The sequence below is a fragment of the Notothenia coriiceps genome, unplaced genomic scaffold (assembly GCF_000735185.1).
Source record: "Notothenia coriiceps isolate Sejong01 unplaced genomic scaffold, NC01 NC01_scaffold00036242, whole genome shotgun sequence".
In the NCBI taxonomy this organism is placed as follows: domain Eukaryota; kingdom Metazoa; phylum Chordata; class Actinopteri; order Perciformes; family Nototheniidae; genus Notothenia; species Notothenia coriiceps.
The window spans coordinates 52,328-68,321 of record NW_011368943.1 but is presented as its reverse complement, the minus strand read 5'-3'; the positions used below and the strand labels follow the sequence as shown (position 1 = coordinate 68,321).

Sequence of the window (15,994 nt, the reverse complement as noted above, 5' to 3'; positions counted from 1 at the left end):
CTGTAAGTGGCGCTGCTGCCACCACAAAATACACCAAAAGCAGCGAAGAAGACCCCGGAGCATGGTTGCCATGGTTGCCATGGTTGCCCTTCTGTTTTTTCTCCGCGGTGGACGGCGTGTTCTCCTGCTGTATATCTCTCAGGTAGTCCACCAGCAGACGAAAAACACCCACCTCTCCGCCTCTTCCAAGGGACGAGGGAACCGTGCTGCAGAGTTACCGTTAACATTTTTTTTCGCCGGTCAACATGTCCGTTAAAGTTGAAATCTTCCGTACAAAATTAGAAAAGTGCCGGTCAGAGGTCTTCTTTGTTATTTATTGAGCTTTAAAACAAATTGATAACGATTCTATATAATAATAAAAAACGGAGCCTCTCTTTTCCTCCCCCTCTTCTGACAGACCAGCAGCAGATCTCTGAGCAGGAGACGTGGGGAGAGGGAGACGTGGGGAGAGGGAGACGTGGCTATTTCATAGTTATCAGAAAATTATCGTATAGAGCCGTTTGACCCCCCAGAGCGTTCCGTTTGCAGATCTATCCACCTTGGGACCCATTATCGTTTGCGGGATCGTTTTGTTACGGCCTCGTGTAAGCGAAAGGGCTATACGCTAGAGAAACTATGCGGATACAACCTGTTTCGTCCTCGTGTAAACGGGGTCTAAGGGGAGGGACATCTCTTGCGGTTGACCAATCACAGAGCCGGCCAGCTAAACAATCAGAGCAGACTGGGCTCTGGTTTCAGACAGAGGGTGAAAAGAGGTGCTGCAGCACAGGCAGTGTGAGAAAAATAAAGACTGGTTTAGGTATTTAAATTAAAGCATCACGTCACAGAGGCAAAAATACAAATATGAACATAACTTTTGCATAAGCATAACATGTTCTCTTTTAATATACATCATCTAAAATACCAAATTCTTCTGGTGGGCCATCATCCACAGCACTACACGGTTTTGCTTCCATTCAGTAACTCCTCTCTGCTTCTCCAAACTGGAGTCTTGCCCATTTCCATCTACTATTGATAAAACACTCACTCTACATAGTGTACCAGGACATTACATAATGCTATTTTAAAAAAATCTGAACTATCCCTAACAACAAATCCTTAGAGTCTTATTACAAACGTTGAACTGGATCCAACATTCAACAAACCACCAGAACACAGATTACTTCAAACCCTCTTGCTTTGGCAGCATGTTTCTTCATTACCCAAATCCAGGACCTTGGTGTTCTTACAAAACACATATTCATATTGAGCCAACAGTGAAGGTGAGTTACCAGGCTCGACAAAGTCCCCTAAATCCTATAAAATTGCTCGTCTACATGACAACCAGACCTTGAAGACCACTTGAAACCACTTGAGTGTAGTGTAAAGACAACCGCAGTGATGATGTTTATTGGGGCCTGAGTTGCCTTGTCAGCTCACTGAGACTCTGACTGAGCAGAGGGTCTTTACCCCCGTCTGTCACAGCGCTGCTCAAGCAGAGTGGGGAGTGCAGTGTGTGTGTCTGTGTGTCTATGAAGTGTGTAGTGAAAAAAGAGAGTAAGAAACTGGAGAGGGAGAGAGAGAGGGAGAGAGAAAGGACCGTGAGCTGTGAAGGCGAGCAGAAATAAGCTCTCACCGAAGACGGCAGGCCAGGGGGTTTCCGAATCTTCTTTGGCTGGGTTTCTACATACAGACAGAGAAAAAGGTGAAAGAGAAAAAAAAATAAGGACTTCGTAAAGACACATTTGCCAATGTTATGTCAGTTCAGGTACAGTGTCTGCAGTCTGTTTTCTGCAGAATGGAAAACAAAAAACACACCGGGGCGTGCGTGCGTGCGTATGCGTGCGTGCATCAGTCAATGTACATGAATGTTGCCGTGCATTCATCTGCAAAAAAAGCTTTGTTTATTTATTTATTTTTTCTCAGTTTACGAAGACAGAAATAAACCATTTGTAGAAAACTGAATACAGAAAATAAGCAAAGCACTTTGGGTCTAGCTAACTTAATTTCACATCTATGAAAGTGTTTAAGTGAAATGGGAAAGTGTTTTTATTTATTAATCCTTTAAGCCAATACTAAAGCAATAATTGCCTAATGTCTACACCTTTGTACCGATGTAATGCCATTATTTTCTGGTCTTTTTATCATTTGAAATGGTCAAAACAAGGTTTAACCTTTTGTTCTCAGAATTTGTAATATGTTAACCATTTCCTAACATATTAACTAACAAACACCAAACAAGTAATCAAGAAAACATGAATTGGAATGTGAAAAAAAAAGAGGGAAATATGTAGTTGCAGCACTGGGTTAATGAAAATAATGTATAAAGAAATGCCCAGCAACATGCACCATTCTTTATGTAGTGAACTTACCTATACCTGCGTCAGGCGGCCTTCTCCTGGGGTTGTTGGGGTACGACGGGTAAAACTGGGAGCCGGATTTCAGGCCAGAGGGGGACATGGCATCTGGGCTAGGCATCGCTATTTCGTTAGGATGAAAACCAGGCTAGAGGAAAAAAGAGAGCAAAAGGTAAAAAGGGTTTTACTAATAATACCTACAGGGGCGTGGGGTAACACGGCATAAACGGCTTCTATTCTTAGAAATGAAGACAGTTCATTCAAATCATTTAACATGAAAAGAGAAGTGAGAAAAGGGCTTCCTTTGCATGACGCATAACATGAAGTTAGCTCTAACGCATAACCTTACGGGGGTGAGAGAGAAGAGCTGAATGAAACATACCTGGCTTCCAAAGGGAGGGTAAGGTGGCCTCTCATTTTTACCTGTAAGATCAAAGTAAAGATGGTTTAAACATGATACAGATTTGAGGCAATGATGTGTGTGAAAAACAAATGAAAAGTAGCATCTTCTAAAGTACAAAAAGTCCAGGGATGCCCTCCCTTTTTCAGTACGCTCAGCTGTATGAAGCCGCCTGCCAGACAAAACCCTAGGGAAGGTTTCTGCTTCAGTGGCCTAACATCCCCAGCACTCAACGAATGAACACAGACACACACACACACACATGCATGTAGACACATACACATTCAGCCACCCAGAAAACAAGTACACACAACAGTCAAATCGGCTGTTATCAACATGATTATTTAAAAAACGGCAGTTTGACAACGCAACATGTCCTCTGTCACTGAGAATACAATGTATACACTAATACTAATAAATCAAGCTTTTAAATAAAATCAGAGTCACTTATAAAATATTATTCTGAAACATACCTGCAACCCCTGCACTGATGAACGGAGAGGAAAGGCCTTCATGCTCATTGTAGTGGGGACCTTCACCATAAACCTGTCGGAGCAATGGGAAAAGCACAACATTACTAACCTTAAAAAAAAGAACAATAAAAGTAAATAGAAAAAACAGTGCAACATCTCAAGGACCCAATCATGTGTCTCAGTGAAACTCTATGATATCTTCCCCAGTCAAACCAACTATGTTAGCTTTGTAAAGGGGGCACAATCTAAATCATTGACATTAGATTCTGCTTCTAATTAGTTAAATTGCTTGTAAAATAACTGCCATGAAAACAAACAAGTGATATTGGTTTCACAGAAAGACAAGAAATGTCATGACAGAGATCAAGGTGAGACAAAATAAGCATACCACAATTGACTCTTTACAGTAAGTTAATTTATTTAAACGGAAACTAAATCACGTGTGCAGTCAGTTCTCAGTAATGTGTGTGTGTGGGTGTGTGGACATTTATAAGAAAACGAAAGATAAAAAAAAACAGGAATTTGATATTAGAGTTATGAATAAATGTCTTTTTTGGCATAGATTGTGAAACAAGTGAACACAATGACAGGAGATGGGATGTTTTTATCTCAACTTTAGGGCCAAGCTATTTAGTTTGCACACCTACAGTATATTGCTTAGTGGTTACCCTCCTCCTACTTCTCTGTCTAACTAACAGGATCCATGCCAAACAAATCTGCATCAGCTTGGGGGATTCAAACCGACTTTCTTAATTATCAACTTGTGGTAATCAAAGCCTGCTGCATCTATTTCACCCCCTGTTTCTGTATTTACACAGAGTTGTGCCAAGACAGTTACAGCGGATGTGAAGCTGCAATTACCGGTGGGCTTCCACAGAGGTTCTGGGCTACTGGAGAGCTTGCCAATGCAGGATCCTGAGCCAAGGTTATTAGGTAGAGAGTAAAACTACCACTTCAAATCAAACATGGCACACGGTAGGAAAAAGTACTAAGCTGCTGTGGCGGTGGGGGGGGGGAGGAGAGGATGTGTGTGTTTGTTCATTTATGGCAGCGTGATTAACCAAACGTGTGTGACAAATATCATGGCATCTGGTGTTAATGCTTAGATCTCCAAACTTAAAATTGTGTGTGATTTAAGAGTGCGAGTGTGTGTTCAGATCTTACCCGTCCTTGGCTGAAAGAGGGGCTGTTCTGTTCTGCCGAGCCCCAAGACCCAGAGCCGCTGCGCTCGTCTATCGCTGCGAGAAGAGGACATCATGTTAGGATTGACAGGTAGGGAGACAAGCGAGTTAGTCAGAAGTAGAGATGAAAGACTGAAAAGACAGGTTAGATTAACGCTGTGAACGATTTTAGAAAAACCCATATGACAGCAAATAAATATTATCCCTTGTGTCACTGCGGTAACATTTATTTTTGAAATGCCCGGATGTTGGAGTCATATCAAGGGAGCCTGTCACTATGTCTAAACATTCAACGTCCCTAAGTGGTCACAATGGGCTTTCACAAGCCAGCAGAGAGCATCACTATTGATCAAAGATGCCGCTTACAAGATGCAATGTTACACCATTTTTGAGAAAAAAACACAAACATATGAAAGCTGCTCAGTGTACCCATTAGTGTTTTTACGGTCACTGAATAGCAGAAAATGAACCATTTAGATCCCTAATGTAATCAAAGAGGATAACATGTCATCTTAACTGCATTTGAATTCCCCTCTATCAAATTGACAAACATGAAATACGACAAACCCAATATGTGTAAAGCTAAAACATGAACCCACAATGTTTCAGGTAAAGAAAGGACCGATGTGTGGCACAAAGGAAAAACCTTGCCAAAAGACTGGTGGAGCAGAAAACTCCAAAATACCCCCATCATCCCCTTCTCCCTGTCTTATGCACTAATGCTATCCAGGCTCTCTGGAGACACAAGCCTTAATTGCATGCTGATTTGCATAATTGTGCATATTAATGCGGTTTCCTTATGAATATTCATATTTCCACTTTGATTTTTGCCTAATTAAAAAAATGTGTGTGAGAAAGCAGAAGAGAGCGAGCGGGTGGAAGGAGAAGGCAAGGAGAGAGAGAGAGGGAGGGAGGGAGGAAAAGCAGAGAGAGAGAGAGAGGGGTCTGGGTGAGATCAGCAGCCTGGCTGACGAGTGAGAATGAGTGATGAGACTAACAGAGCGGTGCAAGCACCTACACACACTGCGACAGCCGTGATCTATGGAGCTGATGCCAGTGGCATGGAGAATCAGACGAGCAGGGTGGAGAAGAGCGGACCTCAAAAGATCCGCCTCGCTCACCGTCACACCGGCCCCGCTGAAGGGCCACAGCACTAATAAAGAGAAGCACCACCGTCAAGCATGTCCAATGGCACAGGACGCTGGTGACGGGCTCGCCGCTAAATAAAGATGACAGACTTTGTGGGGAGAGGTTTCGGCCAAAGCTAGGCGCCAGGAGAGACTGAATGAGTGAGATACAAATCTATTTCAACAATGGGCAATAAAAACATCTTCGCTCAAACACTGTTGTTGTTCCACTTTAGCTGCACTTCCAAAATACAGCTAGACCTCAAGTATTGTCACAAGTACACAGGTAACACATACATCTACATCAGGGTGAAGAATAACCTGCACTGAGTAACAAAGAGAGTAACTTCTTATCCACAGTCGTTTTATATACAACACACATTCGCTTATAGAGCCTGCTTTTGGCCAGCGGGGGTGCAGGGGGGTAGAGCGAAAGCACGGCTGTGCAGGAGAAGTCTGACAACATTGTTTCACACTTGCTGGAGTAATTAACTCTGAGGCAATTAAAACAAGGTGGATAGCTGCTGAGGTGCCACTGACGCTCAGCCAGCCTAGGAGAGCCCCACTATGCCAGAGGAGACCTTTTTATTGGTGTTTTTAAAAACACAACACAAAAGGATATCAAATAATGCTGAATTAAAAAAGATACCAGCAAGCTTCCCATGCCATTTAACAACATCTATCAAATGCTACAAACAAGTTCCACACTGTTAACGCATCAGATGTAAGGACTTTTCAAGGACTTTCCAGGCCCAGTTTTACACAAATTCAAGGACCCAACCCAGCATCATTTGAGCCACACATCCATTTTAATGACTGTTACAACACTAACAATTTTCATATTAAAACGGCATGTTTTAAAGAAGAATATGAAAAAGGGAGATCCTTGAATGTGAAATGATATGCTTTACAGTGATGGCATTCCAAGTAGGATATAACATTATATGCATGTTCTTAATAAGAAATAGAAATAGCACTGCTGGGTACAAAGGAACACAAATCTGATGAAATAAGGATAAAAAAATAGCCCTGATTAGGCAGGTCTGTTTTTGCAGATGAATGCAGACTCTGAAAAGTGTCCATTGCAATGTTTTTAGGTCACAGGCAACGGGCTGGTTTGAAACAAAGTACTAAATATATTTTACTGGCCAAAATAATTGATGTAGGAGTACATCTCTGACCTACTTTGAATGGTACAAAACAAGTCTTGTTTGTACAATTCGACTTTCAAACGTGCTTACTGCTTGTATAAGAGCAACTTACCATGATTCAAATAAAGTGGACAGTGTGCATGGTTTTTAAAATCTATTAAATTTTATACATTTAAGGAAAGAAATCAAAACCTTTTGAAAGTTCTTACAAATATAAAAAAATCTTTCATATTTTTTATATTTAGTGAGGGAATAGAAATATAAGATTCATTAATGTCAGTTAATGCAAACCCCATCATCACAATCATTACTTTGTGTGATCAAACACTTACTGCCTGAAGTCATATTTACAGATTGGTTATGCTAATTGTGGGGAAAAGACACTTTATAAGATGTAAATGGATATTACCACTAAATAATTAATGTCTGCAAATAACTTGTCTGAAAGCAAAATCTTTATCCCCTTTTGCCATTGGATGTTTGGCTAAATCAAGGGTAAGTAGATATATGAAAATATAAAAAATATATGAAATTGAACTGATGATCAAACTGGGAAAATAAGACTAAAGAAATCCCTGATTTATCTACTAATAAGACATGGAAATAAGAAATAAGCAGGACATGGGGTTGGCAATAAAAACAACAGGTTCTCTGGACGTATATCACATCCATCCAGACTTTGGCAGGCTAGTGTGTGAATGTACTTCCAGAGAAAATCCCATGGCAAGACAAATACTTACACACCACCAGAAAAAATATTTGTTTTGTGCCACAAAGCTTTCACGCGGCTGCAGGCTCTGAAAACATCTAATTTAGTTGAAGAAGGAAGCCACTCTCCTTTGAGATTTTCCCCTTTTTGGAGGGCTTATATTTTCCCAAGTAAAACCCACCGAAGCAAAGTGAAACACATGACAATACTGCAGGAGTGTGCATCAGAAATCAAACCATGAGAGACCACATGTGTACATTCACAATGTTGTTTGTTGTGATCTAAGGGAAGCGAGCCTGTTTTGTCCCGTGAATGTGTGTGTGAATGTGTGTGCGTGTGTGTGACGGGGGTTGGAGACGTTGCCAGCAGCTGCAAAGGTGACAGAGGGGACGCCTGCCTGAAGGGTTGGCCGGCTCCTACCACACAAACCAACACACTCCAACTCCCCTACTTCTCAAACATCCTCCACACTTCTTGCCAATCCTCTCTTCTTTCCTTCACCCGACAAACCCTTCCCCACGCGCGCACACACACACACACACACAATAGCCACTGAGGAAGAGAGGAGGACGCCTAATGCAATTAGCACCCCTCTGAGCACTTTTGTGTTGATGAATAGAGGAGGTCTGGTGGGCCACTGGGCCGCTCGCTGCCGTTCCCGCGCTGCTGCCTGCCTGAATATACAAGCCCCGAGTGACGTCATGGACATTGTTCTTTATTGGTCATCATCTCTGTAATAAACAGGTTTCGTGGCTCCTAGCCATATTGATTTTTGAAAGAACAAGCTATCAGTTTGAGTTTAAATAAAGATGGTCATATGCAACTAAATGCAGCAATCACATTAAAAACTAAAATCATGTCAAAATCTATTTTCCTTCTAAGAACAACAGTTGGGCTGAACGATATAAGGAACGTTTGGGATAACATTATTGACATATATATATATATCCATACTGACATGACTTGCAATGATTAAAAAGGCTGCTCAATGTTGTCTTTAAGCTGCTTTTATTAAGTAAACTGTTAACATGCAACAAATGGTTATTTCACTTTTAAAAAATATGAAGGAAACCATTCGCAACATTTTAACTGCTATGTAACTGAATGCACAGAGCCCTAAAAAATGACATTAGTAAGTTTATTTTTATTCTTAAACTTTATTTAAAATGTGCATGTGCAATATCTCAATCATGATATGTTTATCACGCACTAGACCGGCAATATCCATATATCATTTAGCCCTAACTAAGAGTTTGTTCATATTTCTACTTTATCAAGGTTCTTTATTTGTCAAACGAACATAGCTAGTGTAGTTATGTGTCACAGGCTTCTCCAACAGTGCAACACAAAGTATTTAGGTTTCCTTTTCATATTCACATTCTTTATTTTATATATGTTTGTATATTGTAATATGACAAATCCACGAGAAACTAAGGTGCTTTAATCCACAGATGTTAGCATTTTGACTTAGAACTGCTGTTATTTGTTACATGCAGATCTCCCAAAGTGAAATGGGACAGCATGAAGTACTGCATTAAAATAGGTGTCAATGACCGAGGGTCACACTTTGGGACATGAGGAGGGGGGAAAGGAATTAACTCCTCACTGCTTAGTAATTGCCTGCTGTAATAGAAACAAACAGAAACCTGCCTTCGACAGGCTGATCCCTCTATTCACCGCGCTCTCTCTTCCACTCTGACCACTCACTGCATGCTGGGCCAGTTTAAGAGGCTGCGAGCGAGGGGTGAGGGACATTGTCTCGGACTCAAGCCATTTCCTGCAGATCAGTGGGGGTAAGAGCCCTGTGCCGTGTTGGGGGAGGAGTGTTTTACACTTCATGGTGGGGGAGTCGTTTCAAGTCCATAAGCCCCCTTTTTTGCCTTTGTTCCTCAGTGGCCAAGTTCTCACTCTGGGGAACACTGAGGAGTGTGACTCGATTTCACGCGCCAGGTTGGGAGGGTGACAGGGAACGAAAGTAACACGACTTACTAATAACATTCAGGAAGAGAGAAAGGCTTATTCAAAAGGCTCAGGTGCTTGAGGGGGTTACAGCTACTTCACACTTTTAAAATAGTGATACAAGGACTAGAGAAATGTGGGTGAAATCATGTTCAATTCAAACTTAAATATTGAAATCAAATCTGCACAGTTTTAATCCTTCGTAGAAGTCTGAATTGATCATTGTTCTGTTAAGATAAGAATCAAGAGACAACAACATAGACAGGCCAAAAGAAAACCGTAGCCTGTAACAACATTTGAATTTCTTCTAAAATGACTTACAATACACCCTCTTGTTACAAATGATTGAATAAACAAATACAAGCACAGGCAATTAGGAACACTATCTTTCTTAGAAAACCGTTTCAATGAAATCTGGTTTGTGCAATCTATTGATTAACCCAGATCATGTTAATGTTGTTTTTTGTAGAGCTTTAAGGACCATAAATCTAAATCAGCTCTATACCTACTGAGGCAGTGATCACAAAACGGAAACTGCCTGCATGCTAAATACCAAAAGAGTTTTGTGAGAAAATACTTTTTGGGGTTGATTTAGCGTCAACTTTAGATTTATTTTGCATATAATGTCAAGGATTTAAAATTAAACTCCGATATTGTTGCTTTGCCAAAAACACACATGCGACCACAGCCTTTGTTAGTTAGAGCCAAAGTATTTACATCCACAAAGTGATGGAAATGTAAACCAACATTTGCCAAGAAATAATGAGAACAGTTTTGAGCGCTTACCTGATCCACCGAACTGACTGCTGGCGAGCGTCATCGTCCTGTTCTTCCCATTGGCTACTGGAGGCGCGAACATCTACAAGACAAAAGAGGAAATAAAACGTAACTAACAAAGCAAAGGATGGCACACTTCACACATCCTATGTCATAAAGGACATCACATACACATGTTGTTGAGTTTGTGTGTTTTTTTTTTAATGGGAGACATAAATTACATAAAACAAGTTATTTGACCCTTGTTAAGACGACTTCTAGCGAGTAAAGCATGCTGATCAAATCTATGTAGTTACAAACATGCTTAGTCTTGAAAAACTCCACATTGGAAAAATTATTGATTTGCTATAAAAAAAATAAAGGAGTAAGTTTCCCCCAAAATGAGTATAGAGTATTTTTATATAAGTTGATCTGCAGCATCAACGTTAGTTTTTAGGCTGAAGGATTTTGTTTTTCAACGAGCCACTGTGGGTTTAACCATGAGGCTATGGTGTGGTTTCAATATCTTCTATGTGGCATCGTTCAGTGACGAAACTCTACTGTACAAACCTTTACTAAAAGTAGGACACCAAAACACAATCTGCCACCACCACATATGATATCTCTCTTTTCTGTGTAATGTTGTTGTCACAGTTTAGATCTACGTGGTCCAACAACCGATTTGGACACCATCTTTGTTTCCGTTACATTTTTGGTTGCTGATATCTCAAACATGTTTTTTAATTTTTTTTTTATTCCGTATCCAATCTAGCATGCATTTCCGTGACTAGCCAGCAGATAAACAAAGGAGGAAATTTGTTTGTACCATTTTCGACAGTTTCTCACCCAATTATCAATGTTGTATTTAAACGGAACATCTGCTGATACAAATTGGCAGCTGATCAATCTGTGCGTTTCTTACACAAACCCAACTGTCTAATGGGAACCTCCCACAAAGCCCCTTCACAACAAGGAGTGTTTTTCTTTCATGGGGTAAGGTTTCCTTTAAATACCGATGGGGTGGCAGAGAATAGGACATTTAACAAAGCAGACTGAATCATGCAAGTCACTATAATGAAGCTCCGTCAAAAAAACATGCACAAAAACATTTGTACTCTTCATAAAATGTCAACAATTCCTGCAATTGGATAAACAATTCTATATAAATTAACGGTACTGTCAAAATAAATCTCACGGGTCATTAGGTCTGCTGACAAATAATCATTATAGGTCAGTTTTAAATAACCTGCTGTGCTCTATACATTGTAAATGATCCAGATCTGACAATTTAGCTGGTTATTCAATGTTTTTTTTAAAAAGGAGAAAATGTAACGGCTCCATTGGGCCTAAGAGATGTTTATGTCGGCGTAGAGCTCAGCAAAGGCTTCACAACAGAATGAAACACAGAAAAAGAATACAGTGCTATCTCCATGCACTTTCTAAGTAATGTCAAGAGGATACCTTATGACAGCCTCTTTGAAAATGTCAAAAAAATATGATAAAGCAATGTAGAAGCTGTCTGCAAAATGCACATATAACAATATTTCCCCCTCAGATTCGGTTAACAAGACAAACAGGGGTAAAAAAAAATTGCGCAGTTTTCTGCAATTGTTCCTTTTTCACTTTTGTACATTTTACAGTGGACACCAGCTTATTGTTGCTATATCTCTACATCATCTACATAATTGAAAAATCTACATTTGAATCCTGATATCATTTTTTACAGTCACCCTGAGGTACAGCATTATTTTTACTCGACATGCTTTTGATGTAATCAGTAATACCTTTGCATGCCAAGAATGAAGGATGGAATTATCTTGGGCTGACACAACCTGATGTTAAAACAAAACAAAAAAAAATCAAATTGTGATATTACAGACTTTTAGAAATTAGGCATCCCAATGAATGATTTTTCCTTGCTTACCCCTTCCCCGCCTCCCCCACTTCTCTCATTCAGACCTGCAGCTCTCTTCTACTCAAACCCAGACCTGTATCGCTCTCTCTTTAGCCCTTTTCTCCCAATGCCACCCACCTACAACTGCCACCCAGAACCACCCAGACTGCTCTCCCACTCTCTTACCGCGCTGAAATCCAGGAGGTCGTTGAGTTCCTTGTCAGTTCCCACTGCAGCCATTCTTTGCTGCTGTTCGTTCATACCCTTCAGTCTCTAATAAACCCTATGAGAGAAATTTGCAGATACAGGATTTTAATGGCACTAGCAAGCACAAAGAGAATTTACATTTGGCTCTTTAAAAAAATAACAGAGGGTGATGGTAATGAATGTTTCAAACTACTCTATCTTTGCTTTATTACAACCCCAGAGATGATTCATATTGGCAGGTTGTTAGGCCCCCTGAAGACACCAATGCAGGGCTATGTCAGCATTTGTTGAAAAAAAAAAATGTTGTGGTTGCAAACGCATCAAATTTGTTTTTTGTGATTTTCATGACCTAAATATTAGGAGGAAGAAAGATCTTGTGAGTCTGAGAATTTAAAATAAAATATCACTGTCGTTCAATGAGACTCAGCTGGCCAAAACATGCGGCTCAAATTACTAACTCTATCACACGGACCAATGAGGGAAAACAGAAAACATAAGGCTACTTAACGCTATTCACTTGAGCAGGGTCTACTTAATACTGCTAATGTCATTCAGACCCTGCCTTCCCATCCAAGCAGTAGAAGAGACACTCTGCCCTCAGTCAAATCACTACCAAGTAATGACTTTAAAATGTTTTCTTTTATACTACGCAACCCTGGCAAATAACACAGCCATATGTCAATCATTGATACATGAAAGAGTATGCACTACATTTACAATTACAGACATAATTGGGACTATAGTTAGCCCAAGGAAATAAGGGTGAAAGGCAGAGCTAATGACTGTATGCAAACACGTCATTACCAAATTACCATATGTCAACTCAGAAAGAAACCTTGTCAAATGACACAGTGAGCATGAATGCGGATTTACCCTGTGTTTTGCATTCCAACGCAAGCCTTAGGCCGCTCTCTGATGCTGAGTGCCTGAACGCCTCACAGGGAACCAGTGGTGAGGGGAGTGAGTGGAGGAATAGAGGCACTTGGACACCAACAGGTGGTGTGCTTTTACAGCCTCATTTGTAATACAGCACTGCCAAAAAGAATGGATGCAATCCGAAAAAGAAAAGAAAAAAAGGTTGCTGTTTTCGAGGATTTGCTAGATGTAAACAAAGGGGGCTTAGATCATTGAAAGTGTGTCAATAAAAAAAATGTCAAATGTAAACAAAAGTATAAAATGTCCCAAGTCATTTTCTGCATGCATGAAATAACAAAAGTCACTTCAGGGGAGACAAACAGTGCTCTCCAAGTGAAGTGAACTCAGGCAGGCAGAACTAATTTAACCTTGAGCCGAGGAAGGGAAGTGAAAACACACACACACACATCGCCCCAAGTGTAAAAAAGCTAGGAACATGGCTGTCACTGCTTTTCCAAACTTTTGGATAAGATAGCCAATCCATGACAAAAATGACAAAAATAGGCCACACACACACCACTAACATAAACTTAAATATTATTAAACCACTGGGTTAAATGCAGTGGAGCTCACTGAGGGACTTAATGCAACAAAATGGCATCTTCTGCTTCTGCTGGATCAATATTTGAAGCAGGCAGATTAGGGGGTCTTTGTCACCCCACCAATGCAGAGAAGGCAGGTCATTCTCCACAAAAGAGCCTGGACTTCAAGTGTATCAAACCATAGAGCTAAACAGATGCTTCACTTTATCAAACATGGTTTTAAATTCATTAATAACACGACTTAAAATGCATGTGCCTACCACCGGTTTTTTTTTTTTTTTCTACGCCTCTCAAACAATAATTGGCTAATTGAAGCTTGTTGTACTTGTCTAACAATCCTCTTACTACTGTTGTTGGCGGTAAAATATGTGTAATTAAAAATTACATTTCCGCCCGCATAGGTTGTACATGTTTTTGTTGTCGTCAGTCCTGTCAAACGGGGAAATAAAAGCAAAGTAATTAACATAACATGTGTTTATGTCAATGCTATTACTTCGGGAACAACAGGGGCCGCCGTGCTGAAAAGAAAACGCAAATTCAACTGTTGATTCAAAAGAAAACGGATGTGAATGTCTGGTGCCCGAGATAAATAATATCCACTTTAGGTGAAATTGTTTATAACAATGACAGTAAACATCCAGGGCACCACAGGATGTTGGCTGTACATTATTTGATCATCTCCGCTAGGCCAACATCCAGAGGCTGACAACTAAACCCATTCAGCATTTATCTTGAAGCATGTTGACATCATCCTGAGTACTAACTAAAAACATAATCTGCAGTTGTGGCTGCCTAGGGGAAACAAAGTATGTGTAAAACAAGTGCAACGGTCGTGACCCTGGAGAATAAGAGCTCCAAACTTCATGCAACAAATAGTGACTTATTTCTCTCACATATTAGGGTTCAAGTCGTGCATTATGAGGGGAGTGAAGTGGAGGAGGCAATGGTGGGGGTGGGAGCATGAGGAATTTCCTGCCAAATGTGCAATAAAATAAAGTCTAGCTGGTGGCCAGACACTTCCATAAAGGAATGTTTAAAGGGTTGCCAAAAGGGGGTTTTATGGAAAGTTTGTTCGTGGCTTGTGTGGAAAATACATGTAGGCCCGCAACACAAAGTTTAGCTTAAATCCTCAGGAACATTACACAACGTTTTACAATTAATATTTGCACATTTTGGCGGATACGCTCGGTGAAAAACAACATGAGGCTTGTTAAGCAGGAGTTAACGTTAGTGGGGTCTTTTTGCAGAACAAAGGAGTAATTTCCTTCTCTCCGTGGTCAATGCGGGGACCATCACACACTTGGCTCGCCACCTCAAACCAGACAAAAACTTAACATCCCCCCCGCTTTAACCACACATTCCCAAAAACTTTTCGAAAAATGTCAGGCGTCAAAATAGGTGTCAGTGAAAGCCATCGTATTCATGCAACTTCCCCCCGAAACATGAAGTGAAAGAAGGTGTTTTTACCTCTCCTCTGCAAGTGTCTGATATCCAACAGTAAAAAGAAAAGCGGAGACTGGCGAGGAGAAAAACATAAAACTTCAAGAGAATTTCGACCTCAGCGCATGAAACGCATTGGAGCACCGTAGATGTCTTTCCTTTTGTCCCGGTAAGCCTGCTCTTCAACACAGCGCCCACGTGTGTGCTACAATGTTACAAGTCTGGGTGCAAACAAATCTATTATAGTAACTAATCTCGCGTCTTCCTTTTTGTTGTTACAACTGAGATGATTTCATTCTTCTCGTAGACATCTTCACCACCTCCGTCCACATTGTCAGACGCAACAACGTATCCCTCCGCACAAAAGTGAGGGCCTCAATGCCAGCGGTGTCCGATTTCAAACGCCTTTGAGAGACGGGGTATTTTCACAGTGGGAAAAATACAGCTTAAACGTGTAACAACCGCCAAAACGACGGAAATGTCTATTGTCGAAGCTCAGTGTTGTGTGTCGTATCTGCAATCCTTAAAATGCAAGAGCGCTACGAGCACTATGTCGTACGGCGGAAGGCTATCGTAAGAAAGTTACCTGCGATTAAACAGCAGCAGCTTGACGAGATGGCACGATAAATGTGAAGGGGCTCAGCCAATGGGTGAGCGTGTACGCTTGATTGGCAGCGACGGAAGCCAACCAACGGCTGAAAATGCACGTTAAGCCCGCCTTTTTCTTGACGCTCACTTTCCCTGTGTGCTCAGGGAAGCTGGCTGAGGGGGGCTCCTCCAACATGCCCGCTGACATCATTTTATTACTTTGGTTGGTGTGACCTCTTTTGCTGTTTTTAAAACAAAACAATATATATATCTAAACCAAGGATTTAAATGATTTGGTTATAATTACAACAGCCAT

General features: G+C 40.8%; 1 protein-coding gene across 4 annotated transcripts; it reads right to left on the bottom strand.

Annotated features, from left to right (window-relative positions):
- Window positions 1–927: 927 nt before the first annotated feature.
- Window positions 928–15,669, bottom strand: LOC104963433 (transcription factor E2-alpha-like). 4 transcript variants are annotated; one of them, XM_010792017.1, is made up of 9 exons: window positions 15,118–15,669; window positions 12,173–12,269; window positions 11,877–11,924; window positions 10,123–10,195; window positions 4,374–4,447; window positions 3,210–3,282; window positions 2,719–2,759; window positions 2,352–2,484; window positions 928–1,662 (listed from the first exon to the last, which is right to left on the bottom strand). In XM_010792017.1, the coding sequence occupies exons 2-9, from the start codon at window positions 12,245–12,247 to the stop codon at window positions 1,388–1,390; spliced, it is 792 nt and encodes a 263-aa protein (XP_010790319.1). In that variant the 5' UTR covers window positions 12,248–12,269; window positions 15,118–15,669; the 3' UTR covers window positions 928–1,387. The 4 variants fall into 4 exon arrangements, with proteins under 4 accessions (XP_010790319.1, XP_010790320.1, XP_010790321.1 ...); XM_010792018.1 differs by having other exon boundaries at window positions 2,358–2,484; XM_010792019.1 differs by lacking the exon at window positions 11,877–11,924.
- Window positions 15,670–15,994: the final 325 nt, after the last annotated feature.

Bases quoted from the DNA above. Each gene is read 5' to 3' on its own strand.
- LOC104963433 (XM_010792017.1), bottom strand. From the start codon at position 12,247: ATGAACGAACAGCAGCAAAGAATGGCTGCAGTGGGAACTGACAAGGAA. The intron at 3,283-4,373 runs GTAAGATCTGAA...TTGCTCCGACAG, and splicing joins CCTCTTTCAGCCAAGGACGG to GTTTATGGTGAAGGTCCCCA. The intron at 2,485-2,718 runs GTATGTTTCATT...TTTTTCCTCTAG, and splicing joins ACCCTCCCTTTGGAAGCCAG to CCTGGTTTTCATCCTAACGA.